This window comes from Kogia breviceps, chromosome 13 (genome assembly GCF_026419965.1).
Source record: "Kogia breviceps isolate mKogBre1 chromosome 13, mKogBre1 haplotype 1, whole genome shotgun sequence".
NCBI lineage: Eukaryota > Metazoa > Chordata > Mammalia > Artiodactyla > Physeteridae > Kogia > Kogia breviceps.
The window spans coordinates 40,883,279-40,905,004 of record NC_081322.1 but is presented as its reverse complement, the minus strand read 5'-3'; the positions used below and the strand labels follow the sequence as shown (position 1 = coordinate 40,905,004).

At 38.6% G+C, this 21,726-nt stretch overlaps 2 protein-coding genes across 11 annotated transcripts in view; one reads left to right on the top strand and one right to left on the bottom strand.

Annotated features, from left to right (window-relative positions):
* The window catches only part of CEP57L1 (centrosomal protein 57 like 1), a 57,067-nt gene extending 44,123 nt beyond the window's left edge, over window positions 1-12,944 (bottom strand). For 2 of the 8 annotated variants that reach the window (XM_067011577.1, XM_067011580.1), the window contains exon 1: window positions 12,590-12,667. The gene's annotated coding sequence lies outside the window, so the exon portion shown is untranslated. Of the gene's footprint in view, window positions 1-12,589 lie in introns of all 8 variants that reach the window. The other 6 variants (XM_067011584.1, XM_067011585.1, XM_067011579.1 and 3 more) reach the window with 5 other exon arrangements.
* Window positions 12,945-12,997: 53 nt separating this feature from the next.
* The window catches only part of SESN1 (sestrin 1), a 114,407-nt gene continuing 105,678 nt past the window's right edge, over window positions 12,998-21,726 (top strand). Inside the window, exons 1-2 of one of the 3 annotated variants that reach the window (XM_067011576.1) lie at window positions 13,271-14,322; window positions 16,143-16,294. Coding sequence is in view for 2 of the 3 variants with exons in the window: in XM_059083612.2 (XP_058939595.1) it covers window positions 14,044-14,322 (279 nt within the window). In the remaining variant the exon portion in view is untranslated. Of the gene's footprint in view, window positions 14,323-16,142; window positions 16,295-21,726 lie in introns of all 3 variants that reach the window. The other 2 variants (XM_059083612.2, XM_067011575.1) reach the window with 2 other exon arrangements.

Below are 21,726 nucleotides of genomic sequence, written 5' to 3'. Positions count from 1 at the left end.
ACACTTAGCTACATGGATAAGCTTTGAAAATACTGGTGAAAACAGCAAGTTATACAATGACATATCATAAGATGTCTGTTTTGTAAAATTTTTTTAAACACAAAGACAATATATTACATTGCCAAGGACACTTCCACCACACACGTAATTTTTCCTTCCATTATAAAATAATTAAATTAAACATTCTGTAACACCATATATAAAAATAAACTCAAAATGGTTTAAAGACCTAAATGTAAGACCGGAAACCATAAAACTGCTAGAGGAACACAGGGATAGAACACTCTTCGACATAAATCGCAGCAATATTTTTTTTTTCTGATTTGTCTCCTAAAGCAAAGGAAATCAAAGCAAAAAATAAACATTGGGACCTAACTAAACTTAAAAGCTTCTGCATAGCAAAGGAAACCACTGACAAAACGAAAAGACAACCTACTGAAAGGGCAAAAATATTTGCAAATGATATGACCAATAAGGGGTTAACATCCAACATATATAAATAGCTCATACAGCTCAACATCAAACAACCCCATTAAAAAATGGGCAGAAGAAATGAACAGACATTTTTCCAAAGAGGAAGATGCTCGGCATCACTAATCATCAGGGAAATGCAAATCAAAACCACAATGAGATATCACCTCTCACCTGTCAGAATGGCTATCATCAAAAAGAACACAAAAAACAAGTGTTGTTGAGGATGTGGAGAAAAGGGAATCCTTGTACACTGTTCATAGGAATGTAAATTGGTGTAACCACTATGAAAAATGGTATGAACGTGTATCACAAAATTAAAAACAGAACTACCATGTGACCCAGCAATGCCACTCCTGGGTATATATCTGAAAACAAAAACAAAAACACTAATCCAAAAAGATACATATACCCCAAGAGAAAAAAAAAAATACTGTATGATATCACTTATATGTGAAATCTAAAAAATACAACAAACTAGTGAATATAAGAAAAAAGAAACAGACTCATAGATATAGAGAACAAACTAGTGGTCAACAGTGGGGAGAGGTAAGAGGGAGGGGCAATATAGGGATAGAGAATTAAGAGGTACAAGCTATTATGTATAAAATAAGCTAGAAGGGGACTTCCCTGGTGGTGGAGCGGTTAAGAATCCACCTGCCAATACAGGGGACACGGGTTCAAGCCCTGGTCTGGGAAGATCCACATGCCGCGGAACAACTAAGCCCGTGTGCCACAACTACTGAGCCTGCACTCTAGAGCCTGCAAGCCACAACTACTGAGCCCACGTGCCACAACTACTGAAGCCCGCATGCCTAGAGCCCATGCTCTGCTACAAGAGAAGCCACCACAATAAGAAGCCCGCACACTGCAACGAAGAGTAGCCCCCGCTTGCTGCAACTAGAGAAAGCCTGTGCGAAGCAACAAAGACCCAATGCAATCAAAAAAAAAAAAAAAAAGCTAGAAGGATATATTGTACAACATGGGGAATATAGCCAATATTTTATAATAGTTATAAATGGAGTATAACCTTTGAAAATTGTGAATCATTATATTGAATACCTGTAACATATAACATTGTATATCAACTATACTTCAATAAAAATATTAGATTTTATAATTAAATAAATGAAGCAAGCAAGCAAATGAAGTGAAATGTTAACAATTTATCCATTCCAAGAGGTAGGTAAAAGGGTTTTATTATATTATCCTTATTTTTCTTTTTGTTTGAAATATTTCAAGTTTTCAAATGACACAATGACACAAAATTTTAATATCTTACCTCTATATATGTATATATTCACATAAAATATGTGGATAAGGAAAACAAGAGTAGGAAAAAAAAGAATGAAGCCAGCAGTGAGATTGGTCTATAAAATTTGTCATAAATTGTGTGTGTGTATATATATATGTGTGTGTGTGTGTGTGTATATATATATATATATATATACACACACACACATATATATGTACATGTTATAAACTGTGGATATACATATATATACATACACACATATACATATAGTGAGTCAGCTCACAAATATTTAAATAAGGGCAAAATGAATATAGATTTTTTTAAAAAAACAATAAATTGTTTAATCTATTAAAGTATGACAGAAATACTGGAGATTTAGACATTCAAAGCATATTATAGTAAATCTGGTAACATCAAAGACAGAGGAATTGGAGAAAATATTAAAAGAGTAAATCTGATTTAAGTGGTTCATTCATTTATTCTTGAGAGATAGAAGCAAAATAACACACAAAAAAGAAAATGAACTCTTTTCTGAGAATAGTATGTATGACAGTGTTTCAGAAAGTAGGTGTTTTAAGGCTGAAAACAACATAATTCAAATCAATTTTGTTACAGACACCTTAAAAATAAAATCTAAAGATTCAACATTTAAAAGCCTTTATGATTCATCTGGGCAACAAATAAACACCAAGGTACACATATAATAAACAATTGGTTTATAAACTATTTTCCAACAAGCCAAAGTAAGAAAAAGCAAGTATTTCAAGGCAAACCTATTCATGTTACTAAATGGTAGATAATTAGGAAAATTTCCTTTAAAAACAAAATTGAAGTCAGTCAAAATATAGGGAGATATTTGAGGTTCAGATGGCGTCATTGTTTCACAGTATAAAAGAGTGAAACGGGGCTTCCCTGGTGGCGCAGTGGTTGAGAATCCGCCTGCCGATGCAGGGAACATGGGTTCGTGCCCGGTCTGGGAAGATCCCACATACCGCGGAGCGGCTGGGCCCGTGAGCCATGGCCGCTGAGCCTGCGCGTCCGGAGCCTGAGCTCCTCAATGGGAGAGGCCACAACAGTGAGAGGCCCGTGTACCACAAAAAAAAAAAAAAAAAAAAAAAGAAATGGCAATGTGAACAAATAACAGGGTGTTTTAACTGAAGTAAAATATTCCTAATTGTAGGAAGACTCCCCAAACAATTTGCACATACAGCACTCAGCCAACTGCACATGTTAACAATAGGTAACAGTAGAGCAGCACCAAAATGGAGCTGTTAATCGTCTCCTGATGTGTTTCAGATAAAGCTCTCCCTGGCCCGATCTTTGGGCTGACTTCGAACCTCTCACTCAAGGAACAGTTTTGAAGAACAAAACTTATATAGTTGTGAATATTCAGTATATTATTTGTTTTTGTAAACTTTCTGTCACCTTTTAATATTATTGATCAAAATAATTAATAATTTCAGATCCAGCAGAAACTTTCTTAATAAACATATAAATGAATCTAGGCACAGATCTTATACCTTTCACCAAAAAGACCCTAACTCAAAACGGATCATAAACCTGTAACATAAAACACAAAACCATAAAACTTCTAGAAGATAATATAGAAGAAAATCTAGGTGACCTTGAGTTTGGCAATGACTTTTAGGATACCAAAAGCACAACCCATGAAAGAAAAACTGACAAGTTTGCCTCTATTAAAATTAAAAACTTCTGCTTTGCAAAAGTCACTGGCAAGAGAATGAAAAGACAAGCCACAGACTGGGAGAAAGTATTTGCAAAAAAACATATCTGATAAAGAACTTGTGTCCAAGATATACAAAGAACTCCTAAAACTCAACAATTAAAAAAAAGAACCACTCAGTTTTACCGATCTGGAGAAGTTCTTCTAAATTCCCTAGTATCTATTTACTTTATTTGTTTCTGGAAAAATAAGGTAGACATTATAAAAATAAGAGCTCTGAATTAAACAGTATAAAACTATACCACATTAAATAAAATTTTATGTGATTGGTAATTATATTTTCTTGAAATATACATTCTTTACATTTTTTACATGATATAGATATGTTACAGATGAAATATGGTGTTTTTAAAAATTTCTATAACAAAGCTGGACATGGAGTCCTTACTCAGAAATACAGTAATCTCTCATTTTGCTGTTTTATGAAAAAAAAATAATAATTGCCTTATTTTTACTTATGGCAACTTTCCCCAATTAAGAAGCTTAAAATGCAAAATATTACTAAAGCTAAGTTGTAAATTTGGGAAAAATGAAATATAACTCAAGGATCTCATTATAAAATCTTAAGAGAATGCCAACAATAGTAGCATTATACAAAATAACACTTTTCAGTTAAACACAAAGCACTTTATAAATATTTCATTAATATCAATCAAGTTGAAGGACAAGTATTATTTTACATAAAGAAGATCAATTTTTGATGATACTGTTTCTTTCATTTTTATTTTTTATTACAGCTTTATTGGAGTATAATTGCTTTACATTGTTATGTTAGTTTCTGCTGTATAACAAAGTGAATCAGCTATACGTATACTTATATCCCCATATCCCTTCCCTCTTGCATCTCCCTCCCACCCTCCCTATCCCACCCCTCTAGGTGGTAACAAAGCACTGAGCTGATCTCCCCGTGCTATGTGGCTGCTTCCCACTAGCTACCTATTTTACATTTGGTAGTGTATATATGTCCATGCCACTCTCTCACTTCTTCCCAGCTTACCCTTACCCCTCCCCATGTCCTCAAGTCCATTCTCTACGTGTGCATCTTTATTCCTGTCCTGCCCCCTAGGTACTTCAGAACCATTTTGTTTTTTAGATTCCATATATATGTGTTAACATACAGTATTTGTTTTTCTCTTTCTGACTTACTTCACTTTGTATGACAGATTCTATCTAGGTCCATCCACTTCACTACAAATAACTCAATTTTGTTTCTTTCTATGGCTGAGTAATATTCCATTGTATATATGTGCCACATCTTCTTTATCCATTCATCTGTCGATGGACACTTAGGTTGCTTCCATGTCCTGGCTATTGTAAATAGAGCTGCACTGAACATTATGGTACATGACTCTTCGTGAATTATGGTTTTCTCAGGGTATATGCCCAGTAGTGGGATTGCTGGGTCGTATGGGTAGTTCTGTTTTCAGGTTTTTAAGGAACTGCCATACTGTTCTCCATAGTGGCTGTATCAATTTACACTCCCACTAACAGTGTAGGAAGGTTCCCTTTTCCCCACACCCTCTCCAGCATTTATTGTTTGTAGATTTTTTGATGATGCCCATTCTGACTGGTGTGACGTGATACCTCATAATAGTTTTGATTTGCATTTCTCTAATGATTAGTGATGTTGAGCATCCTTTCATGTGTGTGTTGGTAAACTGTATATCTTCTTTGGAAAAATGTCTATTTAGGTCTTCTGCCCATTTTTGGATTGGGTTGTTTGTTTTTTTGATATTGAGCTGCATGAGCTGTTTGTATATTTTGGAGATTAATCCTTTGTCAGTTGCTTCATTTGCAAATATTTTCTTCCATTCTGAGGGTTGTCTTTTCATCTTGTTTATGGTTTCCTTTGCTGTGCAAAAGCTTTTAAGTTTTATTAGCTCCCATTTGTTTACTTTTGTTTTTATTTCCATTTCTCTAGGAGGTGGGCCAAAAAGGATCTTGCTGGGATTTATGATACTGTTTCTTGAGTGCCAACTGCTAATCTAAAACTTTATATTATCTCATTAAATCTTCACAACAGCCCTGGGAAGGCAGGTACTATCCTCCCTTTACAGGTAAGAAAACTAAGGCTATTTCATCTCCCACATTCAAAGTTAGTGAGGTTAAACAACTGGCCAAATTCACACTGCCAGTAAGAAGCAAAGTTGGGATTCAAACCCAAGATACTGTGACTGCAAGGTCCATGCTCTTCTCACTATTTGAATCTATAGCTACATCTCACAAAGAACAGTAAGGGTTTCATGTACAGAAGGTGTTCATAAGCAGTACTGGTCATTGTTCACCTGAATGACTCATAAGTCCCTCAAACAAGATGATTAACGTGCAAACCTGGACTCAGTATCTTTCCATCCAAGATTGGCCTTCCTAATATATTCCCTACTCTGATTAATGGAAGGAGTTACTCTTTACCATCTGGATAGTAGTCCCCCAGGCATTTCCTTTTTTCATCTCCATGATCAAACAGTCACCAAATCCCATTAAGTCTACCTGCTAAACATCACCCTTCTCTCATTATCACTCACACAGTCTTTCAGCTACTACCCTATCTTTATCCCTCACTGTTCAGCCAAACTTCTTCAAAGAACAGTCTATATTCCATGCCGATTGTATGCTTAAGGGGAGTTCTTAATGGCAGCTTCTTAATTATACTGCTTTATAATTAGTGCCAATCATAGAGCTTGTCCATATTAGGTTTTCAATAAATACTGGACATTTTAATGCAAATATCAGGCTTTCATTCCTCCATTCCCCTGTAAGTGCACTGAAAAAGGTCATTTTCTGATAGGAAAATGGCACTGCCTTCTTTAATAAATAAAACTCAGATCCTCTGAGGTTGACAATGGAAGAAGAATCTCTACAGGCAGAAGAGGAACTTATGAGTTAAATCTACAAGCTCCAGTTCTTGTCCTTAATATTCACTTTCCCCTTGGAGATCTCATTATCGCTGTCCCTCCTCACTGGCCTCATTGGAAGAAGGGTGCTGCTCCCCTTATAATGCTAGAGCCTTTTTGGATCTATGACTATGACTCTTTCCCTTATATATCTTGATACAGCAAAGATAAAGTTATAATATTTAAATAAGACTTTACCAAAGCCAGAAGATAATAAAAGAGAAGAAAGCACAGACACCAAAAAAGTAACCAGGCAGTGAATCTTAAAAGTTAGGATTTTCTCTCTGGGGCTTTTAGGCCCTGTTCTATCATAGTTCCTGATCTACCCTCAACTGGTGAGCACTATTTTAGCACCCACCACCCAAGAATCCATGCTTACCATATCCCCTCCTTAAAGACTAAACCTAGGAAAGAGAACCCAGAAGGATCCAGAGTTACCTATCCCCACTTAAATCCTTTTATCCAAGTTGTAGTTTCCTGATCTGGAACCTACATTTTTGGTAGAAGTGAACAAGAGAAATGCCAGCCCTTTAGGAGAGACTCTCCTATCTTCAGGGAGCAGCATGGTTTTATCCTAGGCCAATCCAAGTCAGTCAATCTTTATCTCAATACAGCATAGTAATTCAATATTAATATGGGAATATACGCCAGATGCATATATTATAGGGTAACAGAGATTACCTACTATCAAACCATTCAGTAACTTTAGCCTTCTAGACATGTTGATAGCATTCTGCATATTGACTAGTCATTTCTTCTTGAAATTTTCAACCCTGGTTGCCCACTTCCTGCTTATTCCCTTCCTTCTCTGGTCAGTTTCAGACTACCATGGCTCTTATTCTGCATCCTCACCATAGCCAATTGTATCTGCTCCCATGGTTATAGTATAACACTAACATAACGGTTAAGAGTAAGCTTTGGATCAACTCTAGCATTTTTTTTTTTTTAGCTATGTAAAGGCCAAATAATATAAGTGCAAAGCATTTAACAGACTGCCTGAACCGCAGTAAGCACAAAGATATGGTACGTTAAAAGCAAAATAAAACAAAATACTCTAATAAGCTGATAGTTATAATACATCTCTAGCTTAGACCTCACTGTTGAGATTAACATCAATGTACACCCCTATGATGTGTGGGGCCTACAAAAACTTAGAAATAATATTACCTTCAGAAAGCTAAATGATAAATCAGTACATAATGGACCAGAGCAGATATATGCAAAGTTAGCTTATAGAGACAGAATGGCTCTAAGACCAGAGACTAGGCTACAATATAAATGTTTAAAAATATTTAAAGACAGAATGTTTTCATCAAAAAGAAGAGCTGTCAGGAATAGAAAAAGTTAACTCAGAGGGGCAGAAACTGAAGGCAATTTAAGCTCTACTGTAGAGGTTCTCAGAGCTTAATGCTATTAAGTGACCACAACATACATCTAATTTCCTTTGTTGTTATTCCAAGCTCCTAAGCAACCTGGTGATTTCTCATATCTTCCTACACAGAAAACCCCTTAGTCAGAGAATCAGTATGCTATCTACTTGACAAATATCTCAAAGTATATCAATAAACTGGCATCCTGATAAATTCATCAGTCAAGGTGTGTGTGTGTATCTCACAAACTATGGTGCACGTAGAAAGACTGTGTTTGTAAGTGCACAAGACTTAGCAGCCCTATATATCTTACAGTTAATACATCAATGAATTTCATAGTGAAGGCCTCTTGTTGGGAGACCAGCCAGTCAGCTTTTTCCTTGACTAGAGCACTATTCATTTAAAGCATAAATGAATGTAGAGGATAGTCACGCATATTTACGTAGAGTATAAAGTAGAGGATATCCTCTACTTTATACTCTACGTAAATATGCGCGACTATCTTATAAAGGATGAGACATGCAGGAACATGGTAAAGATATCAGCAAGTCCAATTTAATGAGGGTAAGCACTACAACTCACTAGCAATAAAAGTTTTGCTCTCTTTTTTTAAAATAAAGTTTATTTATTTAGGCTGTGCCGTGTCTTAGTTGAGGCACACAGGATCTTCATTGTGGCATGCGGGATCTTTAGTTGCAGCATGGGGGAATCTTTTAGTTGCGGCATGCATGTGGGATCTAGTTCCCAGACAAGGGATCAAACCCGGGCCCCCCGCATTGGGGGCGCAGTCTTACCCACTGGACCACCAGGGAAGTCCCAGTTTTGTTCTCTTTTAAAACTAATTTTCTAAAATGTTTTCATTATAAAATACCCTCCTCCATCCATTAATTATCTTGTGTTTTTGTAAACAACAGGTAAATATGCAACACCTTTGAAAATTCTGACATTACATTTTTCTTCCATTCATTCTTTCATCAAATATTTATTAAGTTCATTCTGTCAGACGCTGTACTCGGAGCTGGAGATGATGTGCAAAAATTGGCACAGCTGCTGCTCTGGCCTGCTTAAGCTTTAGAAGCAGATATACTTAAGTCAAATTATCACACTGACAATTGTAAAACTACATTTGTAACTTATTAGCAAGTAAAGTATACAGCACAATAAGAGTATGCAATAGGGGTATTTAATCAGATCAGGTAAACTCTCAGAAAGTGATATTTCAGCTAAGATCTACAGGAACAGGAGTCAAAGACTAGGCTAGAACAGTCTGGATAAAGAAAATAGTACCACATTCACTGTTTCTAGCTCTTCTCCTATTCTCTCAAATAAAACACCCTTCTGGTTTTTCTGCCCTTTACCGCACTGAAACTGCTCTCAAGATCCTCAATGAGCTCCGCGTTATTGTATGCAGTGATCAGCTATCCTCATCTCACTTGACCTAGAGCAGCACTTAACATAACTTAGCATTCCTTCCTCCTTAACCACTTTCACTTGGCTTCTGGGACGCCACACTCTAGGTTTTTCTCTTGGTTCACTGGCAAATCCTGCATAGTTGCAGATAAATCCAAATCCAAACTCCATGGAGTGCCTCTTTTTGTTATACCAGCTATTCTCAGTGTTTATCTACTATCAAAACACTACTGTGAAACTTAAAATTATATCTATAGGCAGATCTTTACCCTCATCTCTGGACTCATTTATCGAACTGCCTGCTCCACACCTCTACTGTAATGTCTTAGAGGCATCTCAAACGTAACACGGCCAAACTAAACTCCTGATTTACCCTGCTACCCCAACACATAAATCTGGAGACTTTACCATGACACTGAATTGTAATTCCCTCCTATTTGCTCAAGCTAAAAACTTGTAATCATCTTTGACTCTTTTACTCTCACACCTCATATCGAATCTGTCAGCAAACCTGTTGGTTATACTTTCATAATATATCCAGACTCTGGGCTCTTCCCACCGCCTCCACTGCTATCACCCTGGCCCACTACCACTACCATCTTTCACCTGGACTATTACCTTACCTTCCTATTTAGTGTCTCTGCTTCTACACTTGCTTCTCCGTGGCCCATGATCAACATAATTTAAAAGAAGTGATCAATTTAAAAAGTCAGATCATGCAACCCATCTGCTCAAAACCTTCCAATGGCTTCCTATCTCAATCAAAAAGTCAAAGTTCTTTCAATCACCTACATGACCTCCATCCTCTGTGACCTCATGTTATTCTCCTCTCCTGCCACACTGCTATTTGTCAAATGTGAGGACCTGCAGGCCTTTGCACTGGCTGTTCTCTTCACAGAAACGTTCTTCCTCCAGGCATCTGCATGATTTACTCCTCCTACTTCAGATCCCCTCAAATGTCCCCTTCTTGATTAGGTCTTCTCTGACCACCTTATTTAAAAGTGAACCTTGCTCCCCCAAACCTGGCACTCTCCATCCCCCTTCTGAGTTGGTTCTTATTTTTCTCCACTGCATTTGTCTTCATTTACTATACATGTCACATATTTATTGTTATTGTCTATCTCTCCTTAGTAGAATGTAAGATTATGAGTAGGGACTTTTGTACATTGTGCTCAGTAGTATAACCTCAATGTCCTATTATATAGTAGGCACTCAACAGATATTTGTTGAGTGAACAAATGGATAAAAAGGAATATGAGAACCAGTGACTGAAGAAACATCTGTATGGCTGAAGCACAGATAGGTGGAGACTGGTAGACTAAGTGAGGCTGGAAAGGTGGAAAGGGACCAAATGACATTAGGCTTTATAAAGAAATTTTGCCTTTAAAATTAAGGTATGACATCACTAAATGGTTTTAAGAGAAATCTGAATTTTGAAACAGTTATTCTGGCTACTGTGTGGAGAACTAATGGAGAAAGGCCAGAGTGAATAATCACTATTGCAATGGTCTTGGCAAGAGATTGTGGCAGTTTAGAAAAGACTGTGCTTATGTAGATGCACGGAAAAGGATGGATTTGAGGGATATTTGGGAGATAAAATTGATAAGGCTTAATAATAATTTGGATACAGAGGTATGAAGGACATTAAGAAAGACACGGGTTCGAGTCCTGGTCCAGGAAGATCCCACATGCCGCGGAGCAACTAAGCCCGTGCACCACAACTACTGAAGCCCGCGCGCCTAGAGCCCGTGCTCCACAATAAGAGAAGCCACTGCAATGGGAAGCCCGCGCACCGCGACAAGGAGTAGCCCCCGCTCGCTCCAACTAGAGAAAGCCCAAGCGCAGCGACGAAGACCCAACGCAGCCCGAAATAATAAATTTATTTAAAAAAAAATAATATTGCTTAGGTTTCAAATTTTCATCATAAGTGGATGGTAGTGCCCTAAAGTGAAGTAGGGAACACTGGAAAACAATCAGATTCACAGGTGATAACCATGCATTTGGTTTTAGGCATGTTGAGTTTGAGGTACTTTTGAGATATCCAAGAAATATCAAGAAGATGTATATAAGAAAGCTGAAAGGTGAAGCTGGATGGAGCTATACATTTAAGAGTCATAGGTGGTGGCAAAACCATGGCTATGAATGAGATCATATTCAATTACACAGCAAAAAGGAGACTCGGACTTAAGAAACTACCCTACCCTTTGTGGGCTGAACAAAGGAGGATGAGCCCCTCAAAAAGAAAAAAAAAGGAATGGCTCTTTTGGTTTTTGAAATCATACTCATAAGAAGTTCTCATTTTTAGAAATTCTGATTTAAACCAGTAACATTAGAATGTCAAAGGCTTTCCAAATTAAACCAATTCATCAGAACTATAAATCTGTTCAAGGATAGATGACTTTCAGAAACTACCTGGAAAATTCACAGTACCTTTCTCTTTGCTGCTTCAAAGTACATCAATACACAAAAAGCTATCCCTCTCAAAATATGTATGATTTTGGCTTATTGCAGTTTCCTGAAATTATCTTCTCTCTCTCACTCAGGGCCTCAACATATGCTGTTCTTTTGGCCCTCTTTCCCTGAGATGAAGATTTCCCTGACTTCCCAAGCCTGGTTTAAGTGATCTTCTTTCTAGCCATCCCAATTATATAGTACTGTATGTTTAATGTGTGTACTGTGTAGTATGTTTAACCATTAGTTTAACTAGATAACAGTCTTTTCCACTGTTGTATACTTAGTACCTAACAAGGCTAAATTTTAAGAAACACATCTATTCTGCAAAGTGAAGGATTAAAATCTAATTTGTTTTTCAGTCCATTGACAACACTTCAAACGTCGACTTTCCTCAAGAGGAATGACTTTTAAAAATCAAACAGTAATTTGTAAACAAATGATTGAATCTTTAAAAAATACTAAATTTTGGAGATTTTTATATGTTTTTCATATGGTATCCTTAAAGCCTGCAAAAATTCACATTTAGGAATACCGGGGATTCTTTCTCCTTTAGTCTCATACAAAATGGATTTGACAACTCTCTTCGAAAGCCTGGCTTGGGGTGACATTTGACTGAGCAAATAAACCACACCCCTGTGCAATGGCAAACAAAGGTGCAATTGCACAGAGGTACCTAATCCACCCCGCGCGAGACCACTTGAGACAGCGGAAGCAGAGGCAGCAGCGCGGAGCACCCGTTTCCACAGCATCCTCCTTGCCTGGCCTTATGCTGCACCCTCCGACCCTCAGGATAGCAACCATTTCCAAATTCTCGCCTCAACGCGCCCTCGGGATTGGGCACCCGGACTAGTCCTTCCCACGCAGATTACTAACATAAGTCCCTGGACTAAGGATACAGCCCTAGATGGCTTGGTTTCTAAAATCCCAGAGGAAATGAAGGAAGGAAAAATCCTGTCAAAGGAAAAGTGTCAACCAAGCCTACAGTGCTCACCAAACCGACGCTCTCAGTCAATCTCCGTCAACGCTAACCGTTGGCTCGCAGGCCGCCACAGGCAACGTCGCAGTGGCTCACGGGGGCTGTAGTTTCTGTCGCAAACAGAACGCGCCGGGGGCACCAAAACTATACTTCCCAGAAGTCAATGCGAGTACGCCCTGCCTTCTTAAACCTGGGTTTGGCGTAATAAAGAGACCATTTCGATTTTTAGGCTGACCTTAAATTTAGATTCAAGAACTTGCAGGTGTACGTCTGTGCTACACTCTCTGCCGTGCTTGTGTACTTCAGCTGTCTCTTATTTTCCTTTCCCCTTGTTCAGGCCAAAGAATCCAAACCTCAGAGCGCAGAAAACGCCCCCGGCGCAGTTAAACTGCCTTTTAAGGCGCATGCGCGCTGCCCGCCGTCACGCAAGCGTAACGGCCGGCAGCGGTTGGCGGCCGCGCGCGGACTTGGGGTCTGGAGGTAGCCTGTGGGAGGGCGGGGTTTTTTCCAATGGCTTTGCCTCCGCGGGTCGCGTCTGCTTGGGCGGGGAACAGGGCGCAGGGGCGGGGGCGGCTCCTCGTTTGTGCCGGGCGGAGAAAGGGGAGGGGCTGGGGGTGAGGACCCCATCTTCCCTCCCAGCTCCCGCCCTCTGGGCCGAACCCCATCGATGGGGCTGGACGAAGGGGCGGGCTCTGCGCCGCGGGCCCAGCCGCTCCACCAGCTTCGCGTCCCAGCCCCGCGCTTGGGGATTGCGGGGCAGCTCTGTGCCTGTCTGGTCTGGCGGGCGGTGGGCGAGGACGCAAGGATTGGAAAAGAAGCGGCGTCTGCCCGGGGAGTCCGGAACTGGCAGGTCGGAGACGCTTTCCCCCAACGCCGCCACCGACACAGCGGCTGCACAAGACTGCCGACCCCCCGGGAGCGCCAGGGTCTCTGGCCGCCGGGGCCAGCAAGCCAGGGTTCGGCAAGCTTTCCCACCCAGCGCCCGGCCGGGAGGGAGGAGCTGCGGAAGGCGGGGACTGGTGCCGGAGGAGGGGCGGGGTGGGAACGCTCCCGAGAACACCGTGGCTACACAGACAGAAAACACCGAATGGCTGGTGAGCATTCAGCTGTTACCAGCCTTTTTGGGCAGAGTACGGGTTTGACAGCTCCGCAACGTGAGGATATCCGCTGACCCCGAGAGACGGAGGAGAACACTTTCCCGACAGCAAAGCCAGCGCTGTAAGGTTTCAACTTTCCAACTTTTTTTTCAGTCTGACCAGAAGACTGCCCCTCCGGGCAGAAGGAGAGGGCGAGTTCTATCTTGTAGATCGAAGACAATTCTGGCTCCAAATGTCACCCAGACGTATGTTTTCATGACGATTCTAGTTCTCTGATTTTATTCTTACATTTCTCGTTTTTAAAAATGCAAAGTGCTTTGGGGGACATGCTGAAAGGTAACTGAAGACAGCAAAGAAAAAACTCCAATTGTCATGGCTGAAGGAGAGAATGAAGTAAGATGGGATGGACTGTGCAGTAGAGATTCAACTACTAGAGAGACAGCACTGGAAAACATTAGGCAGATCATTGTGAGAAAAACCGAGTGTCTTCGTTTGGTGAAAGAGACACCTTATCGTCCAGCAGACGGCCTTTCAAATGCTGTTTCTTTGGATGGGTTGAATAAGCTTCTTGCTCATCTGCTTATGCTTTCTAAGAGGTGTCCCTTTAAAGATGTAAGAGAGAAAAGTGAGTTTATTCTGAAGAGCGTCCAGGTAAGAAATAGCATTGTAAGTACAACTGTTTATCTAGTAATGTGAAGTTTTACTTGCAAATATTCACTTTGTGTTTGCTTCAGATAGGTTGTTATAATTTGAACCACTCCACATCTTAAATTTAGACTGTTTTGTAAAACATTGAATTTAGGGTTAAAATTGGACAAGGTGAACTAAAGTAAAAGTAATTTTCAAATACAACTAAACAAGTGTCTTTTAGAGAGTTTTAGCAGAAATGCATCATTCCTCCATTGGGAGATTGGGGTTGACATATATACATTAATATGTAGAAAATAGATAACTAATAAAAACCTGCATAAAAAAAAATTTAAAAAGAAATGCATTTCTCCTGGGCAAAATATGTGAAAATTACAGTTAATTACAAATAAATACTTACTTTTCCTTATATTCATTTTTATGTGTTGTTGGGAAGTGTAGCCAGTATGCTTTTCACATTGCTACAGTGTTCTCTGTGGAAAGTTTTACGTTAAAAACCTCTAAAATGATAAAGATATTAAATGTTTCCTAGTCAGCTTGTTTGAGATAACTGGTGAAACAATTTCCTCTTGTTCTTAAAAACAAAGTAAAAAACCTGAGAATCTGTTCCCTAAATGCAACCTTTTTTTCCTAAAAGAATTATATAAAATAATAAAAGCCCATGTTATAAAGGAGCTGACATCTGCAGATTGAAAAATTGGATCCAGGTTGAGTGAATGGTAGCCTGTTAATGGTCAGTTACTTAACTAGCTTTCTCTGTGTTTGCCTAAGTTGTTTCTTTTCTTTTTCACATACATACCTATTTAAGTTGTGAGTGCAAAGGATAAAGGATGTTATAGTTTTCCTCCTGTTTGTACATATTCAATTCATCTTGTTTTATTAGAAGATTTATTAGAAGGTTTTTTTAAGGGAAAGATTTTTAGATATTAAGAATTGTCAGAAATGGTCTTTAAGCTTATCAGTCTAAATTACTCAATCCACATGTGTTCAAAGTCATAGTATGAGAAGTTTTTTAAATTTATAATTTACTTGGGTATATATGTAAGCTAAGATGAACAGTTGTTCTATTCTGGTTTGAATTCAGTTTAAAGCAACAGAAAAATAATAATGTGTATAAAATGAAGACTCTAAGATCTCGGGATATTTCTTCTCACAAACACTGTGGAAACAATAGTTACAATTTATATTTATCCAGAGTTACTAGAGAGGAATTATTCTAGTACTTGAAGTTTACCTCTTTGAGCATCAAAAGTTATTTCTCTCTTAGTGTAGTGACTACAAGAACCGTTTTTTTCATAATGGAGTCATTATGCACATCAAGTACATACTGTTGTACAGCTGAGGGTGGAATGTATATGTAGGACTGTATGATCCATTTTGTTTGAATTTGTGTGTTCAGTTTTTATAGTCTTTCTGTTCCTTCTCTTACTGTTGGTATACTTCACTTCAGTCTCTTCCTGAATCTTTTATTTTGCTACTTTTAAAAATATTAGAATGGGAAACCAGATTACCAATTTTGTTAAGAGTTAGATTGAAGACAAAAGTAATTAGGCTCTGGGGAGTACAGGGTTAGAGGACTAACATAATGGTAAGTAAAGTGGTACTGGTGTCAGACCTGGGCTCAGGTTCTCCTCCTTTATTAATATACTGCATACCCTTGAATGAGTTAAGTTACTTGACCTCTCTTAAGCTTGGATTTCCACATCTATAAAATGGTAATAATAATACAGAGGTGTATTACTATAATAAATAATATAAATTATTATAAATGAGATGTAAAGTGCCCCATATGTAATGGATGCTGCTCTCCCCTTTCATAAAAGAAATACATGGACTATGTGATATGTATTTCAAGACTCATTCATCCTGCAAAAGGATTCAAGAATCTCTGCTGTGAAGGTTTCCCATCAATTTATGACTTCTTTCTCATCTCTGCATCTATTATTGCACATTATTCCAGCTACAATTCTAACAGGTACTTTACTTATATTGGGCTATAATCACATGTTTATGTGTCTGTCTCTCCCAGAGGGGTAAATTCTTAGGAGTATTGACTGGGACCTGGAAACTACTAAATAAATACTGTTTCTTAGTCTGAATAGATGAAGTTACTAGATTAGGGAGTTTTCATCCTTACATCATTCATTCATGCCTGCATTCAACAAATGTTAATTGAACTCCTGATGAATGCCATTCTAAGAACTGAGAATCAGTGGTAACAATTTTGACATTCTACTGAAGGGAGACAGACCATAAATAAACAATATAATTTTAGATAGTAAAGGAAGACTTCCCTGAAGAGATGGCATTTAAGCAGAAATGAATAGATATTATCCAGGCAAAAATGAGATTTGTGAGAGAGACATTCCATATATAGGGAATAGTGTGTGTGAAGTCCTCATGGTAAGAGAGAGCAGGTGAATTTAGGAGTGGAAAGTAATGCAGTGTGGTTGGAGCATACAGTTTGAGGCGAGTGTGAAAGTAAGTTTAAGTACATGCTCTGGAGTCAGGCCTGAACTCTACAGCCTTAGGTAAGTTACATAATCTCTCCTTGACTCAGTTTTCTCACCTTCAGAATGAGGATGATGCTAATAGTTCCTGCCTCACAATGAGAATAAAATGAAATAATGCTTACAAAGCATAGCACAGTGCCTAGCACATAAGGAACACCCATAAAGTTAGGAATTCTGTTTTTAGGCAGGAGCCAGAGAACAGAGGATCTTGTGGGCCATGTTAGGAGTTGTAGGCTTTATTCTAGGAACAATGGGAAGCCACTGAGGGGTGTTGAGCAAGATGGTGACATGATACATGGTGTATTAGAAGCATCACTTTGGAAGCAATTTGAAGAATGGATTTCAGGGGTTGAGAGTGAATGTGCAACAGTTAGAAGGTTGTTCACTAGTCCAAAGCAAAAATGGTGGAGTAAGATGTAGTGGGCAAAGTGGAAAAAGCTGAATAGATTTGGGAGATAGCTAGGAGTTAGAACCTATGGGGTATAGTATTTAATTGGATATAGGAGATGAGGAAAATAAAATCAAGGATAGCTCTAAAGTTTCTAGCTTGAACTCCTTGGTGAATAATTAAGTCATTTTGGGAGACAAAAGAGTGGTAGAGGGTCACTTTAGGGGAATGATGAGTTCTGTTTTAGACATGTTGAGATTAAGTTGCCTATGATAAATCTGATTAGAAATAGCTCTTAAAGGGATTTCTGCCCCTGCCACCACTGTTCTACTCCTGACATTGTTATCTCTCACTTTTCTCAACCACCTTGATATCCATCCTCCACATAATTGCAGAGCTACTTATCTGAAATAAAAAGCTGACCATGTTTCTCTCCTCCCTAAAATCCTTTAGGATAGAATCTAAACTTAAGTATGTTACTTAATGTCCAGCATCATCTGGCATCCACTTAACACTGTAGCCTCACTTCTCACACTCTAGCACCAGCCTCACAAGGGAAACAAAATAATGTAGTGCTCCGTAATGCCTTCTGTTATTCACTAGTAAGCAGCAAAAGCTGAGCTGCATTTGCAGTTCTTGCAGCTGTTCCTGAAGGGGCCCTTAATTGCTATGGGTCAGCTCAGAGGAGTATGGTCAGGGAGAGATGGTAGGGTGGTGGTAGGATGGATTCAACTCAGAATGGCTAAACATGTAAAAAATTGGCACATTGAGAGATAGCATTCTCTGTTTGTATTCCTGTTCTCAATTTATTGATTTCAAGTCAGCACACTTAAATCTGTTCAACACATTTTTGAGAACTGTTCTGTGCCAGGCACTGTAGTCAGGACTGGAAGGTCAATTAGATTTGTTCCCTGTTTTAGAGGAAGGTCTTCTGTTCTCATGAGAGGTTTTAGTTGTGCTGTTTGTTTGTTTACACCCATAATACCTTTTGGATATGCTTGATTCCCTAAGCAAATGAATGGAGTGGCCCAATATACTATTATAGTCCACTGGTGAGCTATTGTCTTTATGATACACGTAATTAAGGGGGAAAATGTGAGTATGTGTATATTCATCAAAACATTATGAGGAGTATCCAAAATAGCCAAGTACTTTTCCAAGAGTAGTCATTTGATCCTTTTCATTTCTATACCATGACAAAGGAAAACAAATTTTCTTATATGCCTGTCAGCAATTAACACTATCTGAAAGTAACTTGGCTTAAGGTAGAAAACTTAGACCAAGTAAGGAAGTATTTATCTTAAGTGGGATGGAGGAGACTTTCATTCAGTGAAGTGATTGTTAACCCCCAGGGAGAAATGAAACTTTATTTTTTGGGTATGGTGCACATTTATAGTTGTAGAGTTGCAGTTGGAGTATCCAGTTGGTATCCATTGGGTAGTATATAGTTTGTAGGTTTAACAGTAAGAGGTTAGTAAACCTCTTGTTGTTCGTGTAATGAGTCTGGAATTAGGCCATTTCAAGCCTGAAAGATTGATTCATTAGCTGAACTACGTTACCTTTTTTGCCTTTTATCTTATTGTTCTACAGGCACCATGTGCAGTCATTGACCGTTTGCAGCTAAGAGGAAAAGAGTTTTTTCCCATGCTATCAGGGAAGAAAAGCTTTCCCCAGAAACCCTCCAGCAGACTTCTCAGTTTCTATTGACCAGTGTTACATGCCCTTTACTAAGCCAGTAACTGGCAAGGAAATTGGGCATTTCTATTTTTGGTTTGGATTAATCCACTTCAGCCCCTAAGAGCCAGGAGAGCCCCCATCATGTGAACAAAGATTTCTGTTGGTGAGGAAGAAGAGGGACAGAAGACAGGTTCAGTCAGAGGCTGCCAATAAAACTCCTATCTAACTAGATAATATATTGCTTTGGTCTAGGTATAATTTAGATTCTGTTAGGTTGGAAACGTAACTAATTTATAATGATGCTATAAAATATAACAGATTCGGAACATTCTACAAGCAGATTTGGCCTTTTAAGATGATTGGGGTTTTTTTGTTTGTTTGTTTTGCGGCACGCGGGCCTCTCACTGTTGTGGCCTCTCCCGTTGCGGAGCAGAGGCTCCGGATGCGCAGGCTCAGCGGCCGTGGCTCACGGGCCCAGCCGCTCCGCGGCATGTGGGATCCTCCCAGACCAGGGCACGAACCCGTGTCCCTTGCATCGGCAGGCGGACTCTCAACCACTGCGCCACCAGGGAAGCCCCAGATCATTCTTGGAGTAAAAGAATTTGAAAATAGATGTGCTGTTCTCTTTTAGGGTTATATTTATTTTACTTTTGTAAGCCATTAGAAATTTGCAGGATATCTTTTAACCAATTGAGTAGATAATAACTTAAACAGCCAACTTAAGGATTTGTTGAAACTTTGATGTGACAGAAAGTAGCTGTAGAATCTTCGGTTTGATGAAGGATTATTAATCACTTAGAACTTTGAAACAACGGGGCCCTATTTGGTGTTATGTCTTAATCATAAATAATTTCATATCTAAAAACAAACAGTGTTTATGAGTAGCAAATTATCATGTACTGGAGGAACCAGAGGCATGGGGAAATTTTAGAATTTGTGGAAGGACAGGGGAGATGCTGGTGGAGGGAAGGCAGTGCTTAAATTGCATAAAAGGATGAAAGTTATACTGGATGTATATCAGCACCAAGCAAGCCTCGCCACAAATTATAATCTCTTCTTTGTCACAGTTTCTCAAATCAGTCTATTTTTTTTCACACCATGATAAAATATTTACTTTTTAATTGAAGTCACTAGAAAATAGGATTTACTTTGACCCAGCTTTTGTAGATCACATTTATTGCATTAAGAGAGAAAGACCTTAATTGACCTTGATGATACGACCTACTACTTTAGTTACACTGGCACAGTAAACTCAGGGGCATCTGAGGGTTCTTCAGAATATTTGATGATGGTATTACTAAGGGCAATGGGCAAACTGGAAGTTTAAGTCACACTGTGGGAACATTATTTTATGATTTGCTTTTTTTCCTGTTGGTTACTACACCAAGTTAAACTAATGTCAATAAAGATACATTTACCATGACATTTGTGTATAGAAAAAAAGTCTTTTAAAAGATGCTTGTTTTTTGTTTTTTTGTTTGTTTGTTTTGTTTTTTTCCTGTACGTGGGCCTCTCACTGCCGTGGCCTCTCCCATTGCGGAGCACAGGCTCCAGACGCGCAGGCCCAGCGGCCATAGCTCACGGGCCCAGCTGCTCCGCGGCATGTGGGATCCTCCCAGACCGGGGCACGAACCCGTATCCCCTACATCGGCAGGCAGACTCTCAACCACTGCGCCACCAGGGAAGCCCAAGATACTTGTTTTTTACGAAATTGAATTATTTGTAGTGAGGTGGATGGACCTAGAGTCTGTCATACAGAATGAAGTAAGTCAGGAAGAGAAAAACAAATACTGTATGCTAAACATATATGGAATTTAAAAAAAAAGGTTCTGAAGAACCTAGGGGCAGGACAGGAATAAAGACGCAGACATAGAGAATGGACTTGAGGACCCAGGGAGGGGGAAGGGTAAGCTGGGACGAAGTGAGAGAGTGGCATGGACATATATACACTACCAAATGTAAAATAGATAGCTAGTGGGAAGCAGCCGCATAGCACAGGGAGATCAGCTTGGTGCTTAGTGACCACCTAGAGGGGTGGGAGGGAGATGCAAGAGGGAGGAGATATGGGGATATATGTATACATATAGCCAATTCACTTTGTTATACAGCAGAAGCTAACAACATTATAAAGCAATTATACTCCAATAAAGATGTTAAAAAATGTTGCTCAAAAAAAAAAGATGCTTGTTTTTTAAAAAAATGCTTTTTCACTGGATATACTTAGGGAGTTTTTATAGGGTAGCTGTTAGGACCATTTATTGGATTTTCACAATAGGCATTTGTATTGTTGAGAGCCTGTATACTGCTAGTAAACTGTCATCATTTGTGACATGTTTCAGTTTATAAGAAAAAGACTTAATGAAATTTGGCAACACAAGAATTATGTCTTCTCCTGTTCTTATCTCTTTTCTATAATTATAGAAAAATCTAATAAGATTGCAATGAAATATGGAATTACCTTAGGAAAATGAGATACTTTAGTTTTATGCTTTCTTTAAATCTTTATTTTTAATTTTAAAAGGGAAAGGTCTTCACAGATTTCTAAAATATTACTTATATAATAAAATTACCTTCAGACAACTTCCTAAGCTTTTAAACCATACAAAAGGAAAATAAAATTTATGATGTGAGTTTTGTTAGTTATATTACCCAAATCAACTTTCATATATACATATTCATTAAATGAATAGTATTAATGTTTTAACTTAAAAATTGTTTAAATTGACAAGATTTTATATATATATAATACATATATATTTTATACATATATAAAATATACACATATATATACATATGCTTTCTTAAATAGCTAGGATAATTTGTCAATTC